The following is a 13,417-nucleotide window of genomic DNA, read 5'->3' as shown; positions in this document are numbered from 1 at the left end:
TGCCACCCCCTCTACTACCTATCTCCCTATCCTCTCACTCTACCTCTCTCCCTCACCCACCTCTACAACCCCCCCTCCCCTATCTTCACAACCCTACTCCTATCTCTCTCCCTAATCTCCAAACCTCCTAACACTCACCCTCCTCCACCCTAAACCCCCTCCCCCAGCTCCTCTCACTCTACCTGTCCCCCCCCCTCCCTCGCGCTTTCCCGCCGCGACCTCCTGCACGCCCCCGCCCCCCAGCTCCCATTCGCCCCCAGCTGACCCCTCCCCCCCCCTCCTACCTCTTATGGCGCCCGTCCGCGCCTGGCCCGCGCCCAGCGCCACGACCCCTGGTCCCCAGCTCCCCCAAGCCCCGCTGATCCGCTACGACCCCACCACCCTCCACGCCCTCAACCCAGGGCGCTCCAAAACCTGCTTCCTAGCTCACCCCAAACGCACCCATGGACCCTTCGCCTGCAACTCCTGCAAACGCATCTTCCACCACGCAACTACCACGACCACAAGCCCACGCGCCATCAACCACCTCAAGTGCATCCTGATCAACGCTCGTTCCGTCCACAAGCACGCCGTTGAACTTTGGGACCTCCTGGACTCCACAGCCCCGGACGTCGCCTTCATCACGGAGACATGGATGAACGCCTCCTCTGCTCCAGACATCGCTACCCGCCATCCCCGAAGGCTACAAGATCTCCAGAAAAGACCGCACCAACCAAGTAGGAGGAGGTGTCGCCATCATCTTCAAAGACTCCATCAGCGTCACCACCTCCACCGAAGACCCCCCCCTCGCCGCTGAACACCTGCATTTTCAGATTCGCACCGACCCAAGGACCACCCTCAGAGGATCCCTCGTCTACCGTCCTCCCGGACCTCGCGCCTCTTTCAGCGACGCCATCGCCGACTTCATCTCCCCGCACGCCCTCGCCTCACCGGACTACATCCTCCTAGGCGACCTCAACTTCCATCTGGAACAAAACAACGACCCCAACACCACCACCCTGCTCGACAACCTCGCCAACCTCGGCCTCAAACAACTGGTGAACACCGCCACCCACATCGCCGGACACACGCTCGACCCTATCTTCTCCGCCAGCAAACACGTCTTCTTCAGCCACACCTCTGCCCTACACTGGACCAACCACAGCTGCGTCCACTTCACATTCCGACGCGAGACCTCCCACCTCCGCACTCAACCCATCCCTCATCGACAGTGGAACAAGATCCCTGAAGAGCAACTCTTCTCCGCTCTCGCCGCCAACCAACCCACCCTCACCACCGACCCCAACGACGCAGCTCTCAACCTCACAAACTGGATCTCCAACTGCGCTGACAACCTTGCTCCCCTCAAACGCACGCATCGACAGACCAACATTAAAAAACCTATCTGGTTCTCTGACACCCTCAAAGAATCAAAGAAAACTTGTTGTGCCCTTGAGAAGGCCTGGCGCAAGGACCACACCGCTGACAACATGACCGCCCTCAAGAACGCTACACGCGAACACCACCACCTGATCCGCACTGCCAAAAGGAACTTTTTCACCGACAGACTAGACAAAAACAGCCACAACAGCAGAGAACTCTTCAGCATCGTCAAAGAGTTCTCCAACCCCAGCGCCAGCGCCAACGCCGTCACGCCCTCACAGGATTTGTGCGAATCCCTCGCCACTTTCTTCCATCGCAAGATCAGCGACCTCCACGACAGCTTCGGACACCAGACCCAACCATACACCACTGAACCCGCTTCCCCGGACACCACCCTCAACAACTGGACCCACATCAACACGGAAGAAACCAAATCCATCATGAACTCTATCCACTCCGGCGCCCCTTCGGACCCCTGCCCGCACTTCATCTTTAACAAAGCCGACGACCTCATCGCCCCGCACCTCCAGACCGTCATCAACTCTTCTTTCTCTTCTGCTACCTTCCCCGAATGCTGGAAGCACGCTGAAGTCAACGCCCTACTAAAGAAACCTACGGCTGACCCAAGCGACCTGAAAAACTTCCGCCCCATCTCTCTTCTACCTTTCCCAGCCAAGGTAATAGAAAAGACCGTCAACAAACAGCTGACCACCTTCCTGGAAGACAACAACCTGCTCGACCCTTCACAAACCGGATTCCGAACCAACCACAGCACGGAAACCGCCCTCATCTCAGTCACAGACGACATCAGAACCCTGATGGACAACGGTGAAACAGTCGCCCTCATTCTCCTCGACCTCTCGGCTGCCTTTGACACCGTCTGTCACCGCACCCTAATCACCCGCCTACGCTCCACCGGGATCCAAGGCCAGGCCCTGGACTGGATCGCCTCCTTCCTCGCTAACCGCTCCCAAAGAGTTTACCTCCCTCCGTTTCGCTCAGAACCCACCAAGATCATCTGCGGCGTACCTCAAGGCTCATCGCTCAGCCCGACACTCTTCAATGTCTACATGAGCCCCCTCGCCGACATCGTACGCAAGCACGACATCATCATCACCTCCTACGCCGACGACACCCAACTTGTACTCTCCCTCACCAAGGACCCCGCCAGCGCCAAGACCAACCTACAAGAGGGTATGAAGGACGTCGCAGATTGGATGAGGCTCAGCCGCCTAAAGCTGAACTCTGAAAAAACGGAAGTCCTCATCCTCGGCAACACCCCGTCCGCCTGGGACGACTCCTGGTGGCCCACGGCCCTCGGCACCGCACCGACCCCCGCAGACCACGCCCGCAACCTCGGCTTCATCTTGGACCCTCTTCTCACCATGACCAAGCAAGTCAACGCCGTGTCCTCCGCCTGCTTCCTCACTCTCCGCATGCTCCGCAAGATCTTCCGCTGGCTCCCCGCCGACACCAGAAAAACCGTGACCCACGCCCTTGTCACGAGTCGCCTGGACTACGGCAACACCCTCTACGCCGGGACCACCGCCAAACTCCAAAACCGCCTGCAACGCATCCAAAACGCCTCGGCCCGCCTCATCCTCGACGTACCCCGCAACAGCCACATCTCCGCACACCTGAGACACCTGCATTGGCTCCCAGTCAGCAAAAGGATCACCTTCCGTCTTCTCACCCACGCACACAAAGCCCTCCACAACAAGGGACCGGAATACCTCAACAGACGCCTCAGCTTCTACGTCCCCACCCGCCCCCTCCGCTCCGCTGGCCTCGCACTTGCTGCCGTCCCTCGCACCCGCCGCTCCACGGCGGGTGGGAGATCTTTCTCCTTCCTGGCGGCCAAGACCTGGAACTCCCTCCCCACCAGCCTCAGGACCACCCAGGACCACTCCGCTTTCCGGAGACTCCTAAAGACTTGGCTGTTCGAGCAGCGATAACCCCCCCTTTCCCCCCTAGCGCCTTGAGACCCGCACGGGTGAGTAGCGCGCTTTATAAATGTTAATGATTTGATTTGATTTGATTCCCCAGCTCTGCACCAGTCCTGCCAGATTCAGCCCTGCTCTAGTTCTGGTCTTGTGTAGTTTCAAATTATCAGCCTGCGATTTGGATCCAGGTCCTCAAAGTTTCTTTGTGAATTTGAGGGTTTTTTTCCTCTTGGTCCTGTCAGGCACTATTTTCCGGAAGGCATCCTCTCTGTAATCTGGATCACAACAGGAGCAGACCATGTGGTTTCCAGAAAGGGATGCTTATAAGAAAGATGTGAATGAGGATCACCCCTACTTCTAGATCTAACCTGAAGCTTCAATTTTTGTTGGAGACTATTTCAAGTGAAATTAATCTCTTTACTAGGGTCATCATGTTTTCTTATTATTAAAGTGCCATCTGCTCCAAGTCAGAAAATGACTAACATTTGTTCCAAGTGGTAAATCTTATCAACATAAATGCAGTTCTATCAGTTGACATTGTTGGGCAGTGTGACAAATGAGACAAACATCTGGTGGTGATACCCCAGAATCTTACATTCCAGTTCCACTGGTTGTGTTAATTTTCTTTTGTTTTTCACTGTTGCCTTAGTTAGCCGAGTGACATAAATTGGTCCTGACAAAAGTCTTTCACTTTCTTTAATGGGACAATATAAGCAGAACCATGTTGACTTTCTACCAACAATTTGGTTGAAATATCTCCCTCTTAGTTGTTAGCCTATTCTTTGGGGGGCATAAAACATGTTTAATCCCCCAAGAGAAAGTTTTAACCTCATTTCTTTCACTTTGCATTCTTCTCTCCATTCCCACAACTGTAATCTCTTAAAGGATTGGTAGTAGTTCCCTCCTATTAAGTGCTCCGACGATGACTTGGAGAGTTGTAGCCCACACCATGGGCTTCTGCTTGTGGTGTTAGGAGAAACCCTGTGATAAAGCATATCACCTAGGGATTTCGTCATCAAAAATAGTGATTTTTTAAGACAGCAATGGGCTTTCACCTTAGGGATGGCCCCATTGTCCTATTTTTATAGACCATTACTATCTTTAAATCCGGTTGCAAAACATTCATATTTTACCCACTACACAAATGTAGTTATAACCCATTCGCAAACTTCAAAGGGTCCCCATGCAAACCCTTCCTCTTTGTGAATGTAGACAATTCATTTAACTTGGTCAGTTGAGAACAGCATATATGGTCTGATCGACCTATTCCCTGACCTACTTCACCCTTAAGACGCTTTCTGATTGGATCTCCAATTCTGTGCACTGCTTAACCAGAGTAAAGGATGCTCACTGGTTAAATGCCAGTTTGGTAAGGTGTGAACTTGTTTCTTCTCATCATAAAAATTCCCGATGTATTTTCTGTTAGATTTTTAAGAGTGAAGTTGTAAAGTGCTGTGACACCTTTGTGTCTGCTAAACTTTAAATGCAACTGCACAATAAAGTGCTGAAGCAGAGGCGAGGATGGCTGTTCGTGGAAAAGGAATTGTATCCTTTTGTGCATGCATATAATTTTATTTTTTGGTGGAGGAACCCCCAAACCCTACCTTTGTTCCTAACTCCTATCCTCCCTCTCCTGAACCCTTTACCTATATTCAAAACTAACCCTAAAATGGCCCTTACTTCCCTTTATCTCTACCCATTCCTATACCCTAAATTAACCCTTACCCATCTTAACTTCTACCCATCCCTAGCGCCTAATATCACTTGTTCTTTAAATAACATTAAAAAAGTGCTGTTTAAAATAAAAAATGCTTACCTGCATTGTAAAGTACTGCGTAGAAGAGGTACCAATACATACGTTTTTGTGTAACTGTATGCGGTAAAGGTCATGCGTGGTAAAGGCTGCATGTTAAAGGCTGTTTTCCCTGAGGCAGGAGACCTCCTCACCCCTCCTTCAGCACTCCCCTGCCTCCACCTAGCGTCCTAAATATTTTGAGGGTAATGTTTGATGTTTAATTCCCTTCTGTTTGTTCAGAGGTCACCTTCGCCTATTGAACAGTTCCCCATACCCCCTCTCCTTCCCACCCCATTGCCCTGTACTCTGGAAATGACGGCACACGTTGCACCCTTTCAGGTGGCGTATTTTCTCGACCTCACACATGTAGTATCCCAAGATATGTAACATTTAAATTATTTAATAAACTATAAGAAAGCGTTCCAATAGCCTTTCTCTCTTGCGGTTTAAGAAACTGTTACCGTGATAGGAAATTTGCGTAATGCTTCATTTCTTTTGATATGCATCTTGGTGCTTAGATAGTGCAATTGGGGATCTGTCATGATTAGCTTGGATGAAGTTATTGTTTAAAATTTTCCCTGATTTAAAAAAAGAGCCAGTTGCCACAGTGGGTCAGAAACAGACCTATGAAAGAGCCCGACCTGAAAGCTAACAAAATTGATGATTAATGTTGATGAAAGCCAAACACGTCATATAATGAGTGCTTAGAGGATTAAAGATATAAGAAGGGCTAGTAGGTGAAAAATGTAAACGCTATGAACTATGGAAGACGGATGGCTTCATATATCAAGCAGTGATTTAGTCTGTGCGAAGTCCAGGACTGGCAATTCCAAATCTGCAGATTAGAGAAATCTAATCTTGCGTTCTCTGCCCGAAAGAGAGGCGTGTTGAAGTATTTTAGGTCAATTGTAGCTTGCCTGCTGATGACTTGGATATGCTCTGGTTGCAGGAGTTCAGTTATGAAGAAAATAAACCTCCCAAAGCATGTTGTCAGTGTGGGATGGTGGAAGATGTATGGAATAAATGAAGCATGCGCCCAAAGATTAAAAGGTGAAAAAAGGAATGAGATGTTGAATTAATTCGCGAAAATGTTGCACCCTGTCAGTGGTGTATTTTCTCTGTCTCACACATGTGGTATCACAAAACAGCTTGTCAGTGACATCTAATTGTATCTGGACTAGGGACTTTGAGATCCTAGCAGGCCCCATGGTATCTAATGCAACAAGGACATTTTTGTAACTCCAAGCTTTCTTGGTTCTGCAGTTGGTAGTCCGAAATTAAAGCAGTGGTCACAAATTATATTCTGCTGCACTGGGGGGTAGATGTTAAACTATGCATTCCTGGCCCACGTTGACACTTTTTATATGGCTCAGTGAGGTTGAAGGAATGTGGTTTTGTCCTAATAATGCTAGTTTAGCATTCATAAGCCTAGTTTCACACCCTGCTCACACTAACCTCAAAGACTATCCGGACATTAGCAACATGAAGAATTTGGGGGTTAACTACTAAATTCAACTTCTTTGGATCAAAGCTCCCTGATACACACAAGAATTATGGGCACCTGAATCAACCTAGAATTATAGCTTGACCTAGCGTAAATGTACAGACTGTTGTCCAACACTTAATACTTTCTGTAGGAAAATGCCACTGTTGGCATGGTTACCCCCTAACGTTTTGCCTTTTGTTGATGCCAGCTTTAATTGAAAGTGTGCTGGGACCCTGCTAACTAGGCCCCAGCACCAGTGTTATGTATGTATTATGCCCCCCTGGGGACCGCTCACTCAGCACATGCACACTGCCTCACAGCTTGTGTGTGCTGGTGGGGAGAAAAAGACTAAGTCGACATGGTACTCCCCTCAGAGTGCCATGCCCACAACCCGCTGCCTGTACCTTGGGTAAGTCACTCCTCTAGCAGGCCTTACAGCCCTAAGGCAGGATGCACTATACCACAGGTGAGGGCATAGCTGCGTGAGCACTATGCCCAAGTCAATTCCTAGACATTGTAAGTGTATATGGCCTGGGAGACTGTCAAACACAAACTCCACAGTTCCATAATGGCTACACTGAATACTGGGAAGTTTGGTATCAAACTTCTCAGCACAATAAATCCACACTGATGCCAGTGTGGAATTTATTGAGAAATGCACACAGAGGACATCTTAGAGATGCCCCCTGCATGCCAGCCTTACTGCTAGTGCTAGGCTGACCAGTCTCTGCCAGCCTGCCACTTCCAGACAAGTTTCTGGCCACATGGGGTGAGTACCTTTGTGTACTCTGTGACTAGGAACAAAGCCTGTCCTGGGTGGAGGTGCTTCACACCTCCCCCTGCAGGAACTGTAACACCTGGCGGTGAGCCTCAAAGGCTCAAACTTGGTGTTACAGCGCCCCTGGGCACTCCAGCTAGTGGAGATGCCCACCCCCGGACACAGCCCCCACTTTTGGCGGCAAGTCCAGGGGGATAATGAGAAAAAAAATGAGGAGTCACCCCCTCAGCCAGGTCCACCCCAAAGGTGACCAGAGCTGAAGTGACCCCCTCCTTAGAAAATCCTCCATCTTGTTTTGGAAGATTTAGCCCAATAGGAATTGGGATGTGTCCCCCCTCCCCAAATGGAGGAGGCACAAGGAGGGTGCAGCCGCTCTCCAGCCATCCCACACCCCTAAATTTAGTATTTAGGGGTGACCCTGAACCCAGGAAATCAGATTCCTGATGACCTACAAAGAAGGACTGCTTAGCTGAAAAGCCCCACAGAGATGGATGAAGACAACTGCTTTGCCCCCAGCCCTACCTGCCTGTCTCCAACTTCAGAGAACCTGCACCAGCTACGCATCCTGCAGGGGTGACCCTGAACCCAGGAAATCAGATTCCTGATGACCTACAAAGAAGGACTGCTTAGCTGAAAAGCCCCACAGAGATGGAGGAAGACAACTGCTTTGCCCCCATCCCTACCTGCCTGTCTCCAACTTCAGAGAACCTGCACCAGCTACGCATCCTGCGAGACCAGCGACCTCTGCCGACTCAGAGGATTGCCCTGAACCTAAGAAGGATCAATAACTCCCATGGACAGCTGACTTGTCCAACCAAGCAAGAAGAAACCCTCTTTAAAGGGACTCACCTCACTCCAGAAGCGTGAGTCCCCACCATTCTGCACCCGACACCCCTGGCCCATGTCCAGCAAAACCAATGCCCCAGAGAGGATCCCCAGGAAACTCTGACGACGTGTCCACCCTAGGCCAACCTCTCTTCGCCCCCCACAACGCCTGCAGAGGGAATCCCGAGGACCCCCCTGACCGCGACTGCCCAGGATGAAGAAATCCAACACCTGGAAGAAGCTCTGCACCTGCAGCCCCCAGTCCATGAAGAACCGACCACCAGTGCAGCAGTGACCAGCAGGCGGCACCCTTACCCAGTCGGTGGCTGGCCCGAGAAGCCCCCCTGTGCCTGACCTGCAATGTCTGAGTGACCTCCAGGTCCCTCCATTGAAATCTATTGCAAACCCGATGCTCTGTTTGCCCACTGCACCTGGCCACCCCTATGCCACTGAAGATGTATTTTGTGTGCCTACTTGAGACCTCCCCCCCCCCCCCCCCCCCACCCAGTGCTCTACTAAACCCGCCTGGTCTGCTCCCCGAGGACACAGGTACTTACCTGCCAGCAGACTAGAAACGGAGCGGCCCCTGTCTCCACTGGTGCCCATGTTATCTGGGCTCCTCTTTGACTTCTGCACCTGACCGGCCCTGTGTTGCTGATGCTGGGTGTTTGGGGTTGACTTGAACCCCAAACGGTGGGCTAACTATTCCTCGGAACTGAACTTGTAAGTGCTTTACTTACCATATTAACCTAACTGTACTTACCTCCCCCAGGAACTGTTGAATTTTGCTCTATGCCACTTTTAAAATAGCTTATTGCCATTTTATGACAAACTGTGTATGTTACTGTTTTGGTTCAAAGTCCTAACTATACATATGCAAAGTACCTTACATTTCATGTACTTACTTGCAATTTGAATCTTGTGGTTCTAAAATAAATTAAGAAAATAATATTTTTCTATATAAAAACCTATTGCCTTGGAGTTAAGTCATTGAGTGTGTGTTCTCACTTATTGATTGTGTGTGTACAACAAATGCTTAACACTACCCTCTTATAAGCCGAACTGCTCGACCACAATACCACAAATAGAGCCTTAGTATTATCTATTATTGCCTCTGTCAAGCCTCTTGGGGAACCCCTTGATTCTGTGCCCACTATCTCTCACTTTGAGATAGTATATAGAGAGCCAGCTTCCTACACTTTCCCACTGCAGATATGCAAGTTTTATTTGTTTTAAAATACTACCAGACAATAAACATACCTGAATTGTCAATACTGCCAGAACAATGTTATATTGTAGGGGCCCCAGTGAAGAAATGCTCTGGCAGTCATACTTTTGAAAGTGGTCTTTTATGTTCACCACAGACCCATATGTTCTCAGTTCTGTATGTATACCGAGTTTTTTGCAGTCTTCTTCGGGATGTGTGGGTACAGGATGAAGGCATTTAAGGCTTGAGAAAATCCAGCAATACTTTAGTCGTATAGGTTCTCATTATCCTAATGAGACTACTGGAATTGGGTGGCAGAATCACCTGCACTGTGGGGAATGAGTCTGATCCCGCACCATGTGACACCTGTCAGCCTAATCCAGGTTTCTTCCTGCTAACTAGCAGTGCCTCATCTCCACCCAAGAGCAGGGATGATTTGGGCAACCGGGCACATGACATACCTGACTCCTCAGGGGAATCGTGATCACTTGGATCTCATCCGTTTCTCTCAGTTACATTAGTCTCACATATGCGAGGACAATCAGAGGCAGAATAAGGTTTTATTGAAGTAACTGCATCTTCGATAAAGCATGGATTGCAATAATTAGGACAATAAAGCACAATAAGATTAAAATTGTGACAAGGAGAGTAAAACACAAGAATAACGCTACCATACTGTCACTAAAATTTATAGAGATAGTTCATACCTAAGCTATGTTAGAGCACAACATGTTAAGTTCCAATTCTGCCTTACAGGGTCCCCCGGGGAAGACATCATCCATCATACCTGAGCAAGAGGCCTGTAGTCCATAGAAGCAGCTGTAGCAAAGCAATCCGTAATCGGCATACTGTCGTGGTCATCTGGCTGAAATCTCCCTCTAACATACATGAGTCAAAGTAGTGTTTTTATAATAAAACATATGATGTTCCAAGAAAAGGGATCCCCACGTAAGAGTGTGTAGACAAAGAGTACCACTTTTGCCAGCAACCTATCTTACTGCAGCCTTGAGAAAAGCACAGAGTGAAAGAAATGTCTTGTTTAAGAACGCAGTGCTGACCTAGGCGAAGAACAGCTAGATAGAAAAAATAAAACAAGACCGCAAATGTGGCTAATGTTAAAATAATAAAACAAAGCCAAATATAATATATCCAGGTTAAAGTGCACACCGACATGCCTAGTATGATAAAATAACGTATATAAAATCATGCTAAAATGGCTACACAACACCCTCCCCTTGCCGGTTCAAAGGTGGTTCAAAGCCTAATCTAAAATACTGTCACTAAAATTTATAGAGAAAGTTTCTACCTAATCTGTGTTAGAGCACAACATGTTAAGCTCTAATTCTGGTTTACAGGTCCCCCCTGGGAAGACGACATCCCTCATACCTGAGCAAGAGGCCTGTAGTCTACATAAGCAGCTGTAGCAAAGCAATCCGTAATCAGCATACAGTCGTGGTCATCTGGCTGGAATCTCCCTCTAACATACATGGGTCATAGTAGTGTTTTTATAATAAAACATCTGATGTTCCAAGAAAAGATCCCTACGTAAGAGTGTGTATGTTTCTGTGAACATTGGAGACAAAGTGTACAACTTTTGCTTGCAACTTATCTTACTGCAGCCTTGAGAAAAGCACAGAGTGAAAGAAATGTCTTGTTGAAGAACGCAGTGCTAATCTAGGCGAAGAACACCTAGATAGAAAAAATAAAACAAGACTGCCAATGTGGCTAATGTTAAAATAATAAAACGAAGCTGAATAAAATATATCTAGGTCAAAGTGCACAGCGACAGGCCTAGTATGCTAAAGTAATGTATATAAAATCATAGCTAAAATGGCTACACAACACTTTGATGTCTGAACTTCGATGGTTTAAGTACTTCCGCCCTGGGCATCTCGGGCCATGTTTTCCCCAGTCTGGTTGTATCCACATTCAGCCGCTATGTTGTTACTGGTTTACAAAAAAACAAGTTGTCACTATGTGGCAATGAGCATATTAAGAGCTTTCAAGAAGAGGTGCCACCTTTTGTTGGAGGATAACTCAATTGAAGTTTGGTTCCTTGGAAAGAGTAGGCTAAAAAGGGTTTCAGCAAAGGATGCACCAAAGCAGTGAGAAGTTGTAGAGGCGCACACATGAAGTTTTATGGACTGTGATTGCCAGAGTCGTCCTGTTTCATTCGCATTCTTTAGTGGCAGGTGCAATATGGTAAATACAGGCTTCTTTGGTAATGTTGTCTTTGCTGCTGATTTCAAGTTAGAAAATTAATGAATAATAATATTATCTTAATTTCTTTAAAGAAATTGTAACGTTACTTCAACATAGTTGCATTTCAGGTAACACATATAAAATATGTTAAGTGGTGCCCCTTTTCATTTGTGTTTTATGTCCTAGGTGTTCGATTCGTTATTAAATGGTGACACAACAGAGTACCCGTCATACTACAAGAATATTACAGGATGCGACAACTACTTTAATTTCCTTCAGTGTGAGGTAAAACAGTATCTCAGACATTTACTGACTAAACGTTTATTTGTTGATAACTACGTGCATTCAACTATGTCTGGTTTCTAACCTTTCTATGTGTGAAACAGCACATGTTCTTAAAAGAACACGCAGTGTAATGCATGTTATTCAGTTCCGATGAAGGTCTGATCTGAAATCGCCTCTATACAAGTTATTTTCTGTGACTACTTGAAAACTGCTCTTTTGTTATCTTGTAAAACAGCCCTGTTCTGTTATGAAATATGATCTTTCCACGATGTGGGGACTATAGAGTATCTTAGTAGGGAATTGCATGCTTTTCCTTGTACATTAAGCGTCGCGGGACACTCTGAAATGCACATTCGGTGGTATGAATATGCCTTCCTCATAACACCCTCAGAATTAATCTTTTCACGGTTGTCGAGGCGCAAGTTACAGCTGTTCCCACTTGTACTTAATTCGCCAATTCATCTTATTTAAAGCGAGGGAAAGCTGGCAAAGAGTAATGCTATTGTGCTAAATGTCTGCGAGCATGGAAAAGAGTAACATTTTAAACATGATGCCTAAAGCCCTTGTTTTCTTTCCTTGGCGTGTTTTTTGTCTGGTGGTTTATTTCAAGAAGGCTTTATCTGCCATTTTCTTAAATTGTTCAATAATTAATTTTTCTTTGCCCTGCAACCTTTAATGATAGTTTGGACTTGAAAGAATCTCTGCAGAGAAATAAAGCAATAACGTCAAAACTCCTAAAAAAAAAAAAAGCATATGTAACTTCTAGGGCATCAGAAGTATGACTATCTGGAATCACTAATTATATTATGTCCAGAAACCATCAGGCAACAGTCACAAAAGAAGGAGGCTGCTGTACTCTACTCCATCAACAATAAAAGCTACCTCACAATGGTATCAGTTTAAGATGTAGCCTACGACTTTCCAAGTAATCTATTGCACCCTCTTTTTGTGTTGTGAGACTGTTTCCCAGTTAGGCTCCTGATCTGTCAGAATGCCGGACCCTTTCCTGGTAAGATATCTGGGGGTACCCTCCTCAACTGTCCTTCGTGTAATGCAGGCCAGTTTGAAACTGGGCCTTGCTTTGGTAGGAACCCAGTTCAGTGGGATCTGGGTGAGGGAAATCCGACCACATTTCCTGGTGCCCGAGACCAGTCTGGTGGCAGCAGGCAGAGTTGCTTTCATTGGGTGAAGTGGATTTTAGAAATTCCACCAGGATAGAATTACCCTAAACCTGTAGTTAGTAGACTAGGGCCTGTGTCATTTGTTTAAGTTTTGATCTGGGAAGAATTGTTTGGTCCTTCTTAGAATTCCAAGTTGGTGTTGAGTGCACTATGCGGCGTTGAAAAACTATGCTTGTATATTCAAGTATTAACCCAGGCAGAATCCCAACAGTTAACAGAGTCCGCAGTGTTGGGAAACATGTTCAGGTGTGAACCCTGTTTAGTTAATTTGTTGATCAGAATTTAGCAATTGGGAGGTGAGATGAAGCGTTCCAAGTAATGGAATTGAAACCATTTGATTTGTTGTGCAGTAT

The 13,417-nt window shown here is 47.2% G+C and overlaps 1 protein-coding gene across 2 annotated transcripts in view; it reads left to right on the top strand.

Moving 5' to 3' along the window:
* CPVL (carboxypeptidase vitellogenic like) overlaps window positions 1–13,417 on the top strand; it is a 627,001-nt gene that overhangs the window by 186,533 nt on the left and 427,051 nt on the right. For both annotated transcript variants that reach the window (XM_069211457.1, XM_069211458.1), the window contains exon 10: window positions 11,785–11,883. In XM_069211457.1, coding sequence (XP_069067558.1) covers window positions 11,785–11,883 — 99 coding nt within the window. The remainder of the gene's footprint in view (window positions 1–11,784; window positions 11,884–13,417) is intronic.

Source organism: Pleurodeles waltl, chromosome 10 (genome assembly GCF_031143425.1).
Source record: "Pleurodeles waltl isolate 20211129_DDA chromosome 10, aPleWal1.hap1.20221129, whole genome shotgun sequence".
Taxonomy (NCBI): domain Eukaryota; kingdom Metazoa; phylum Chordata; class Amphibia; order Caudata; family Salamandridae; genus Pleurodeles; species Pleurodeles waltl.
This window is presented reverse-complemented; position numbering and strand designations above follow the sequence as displayed.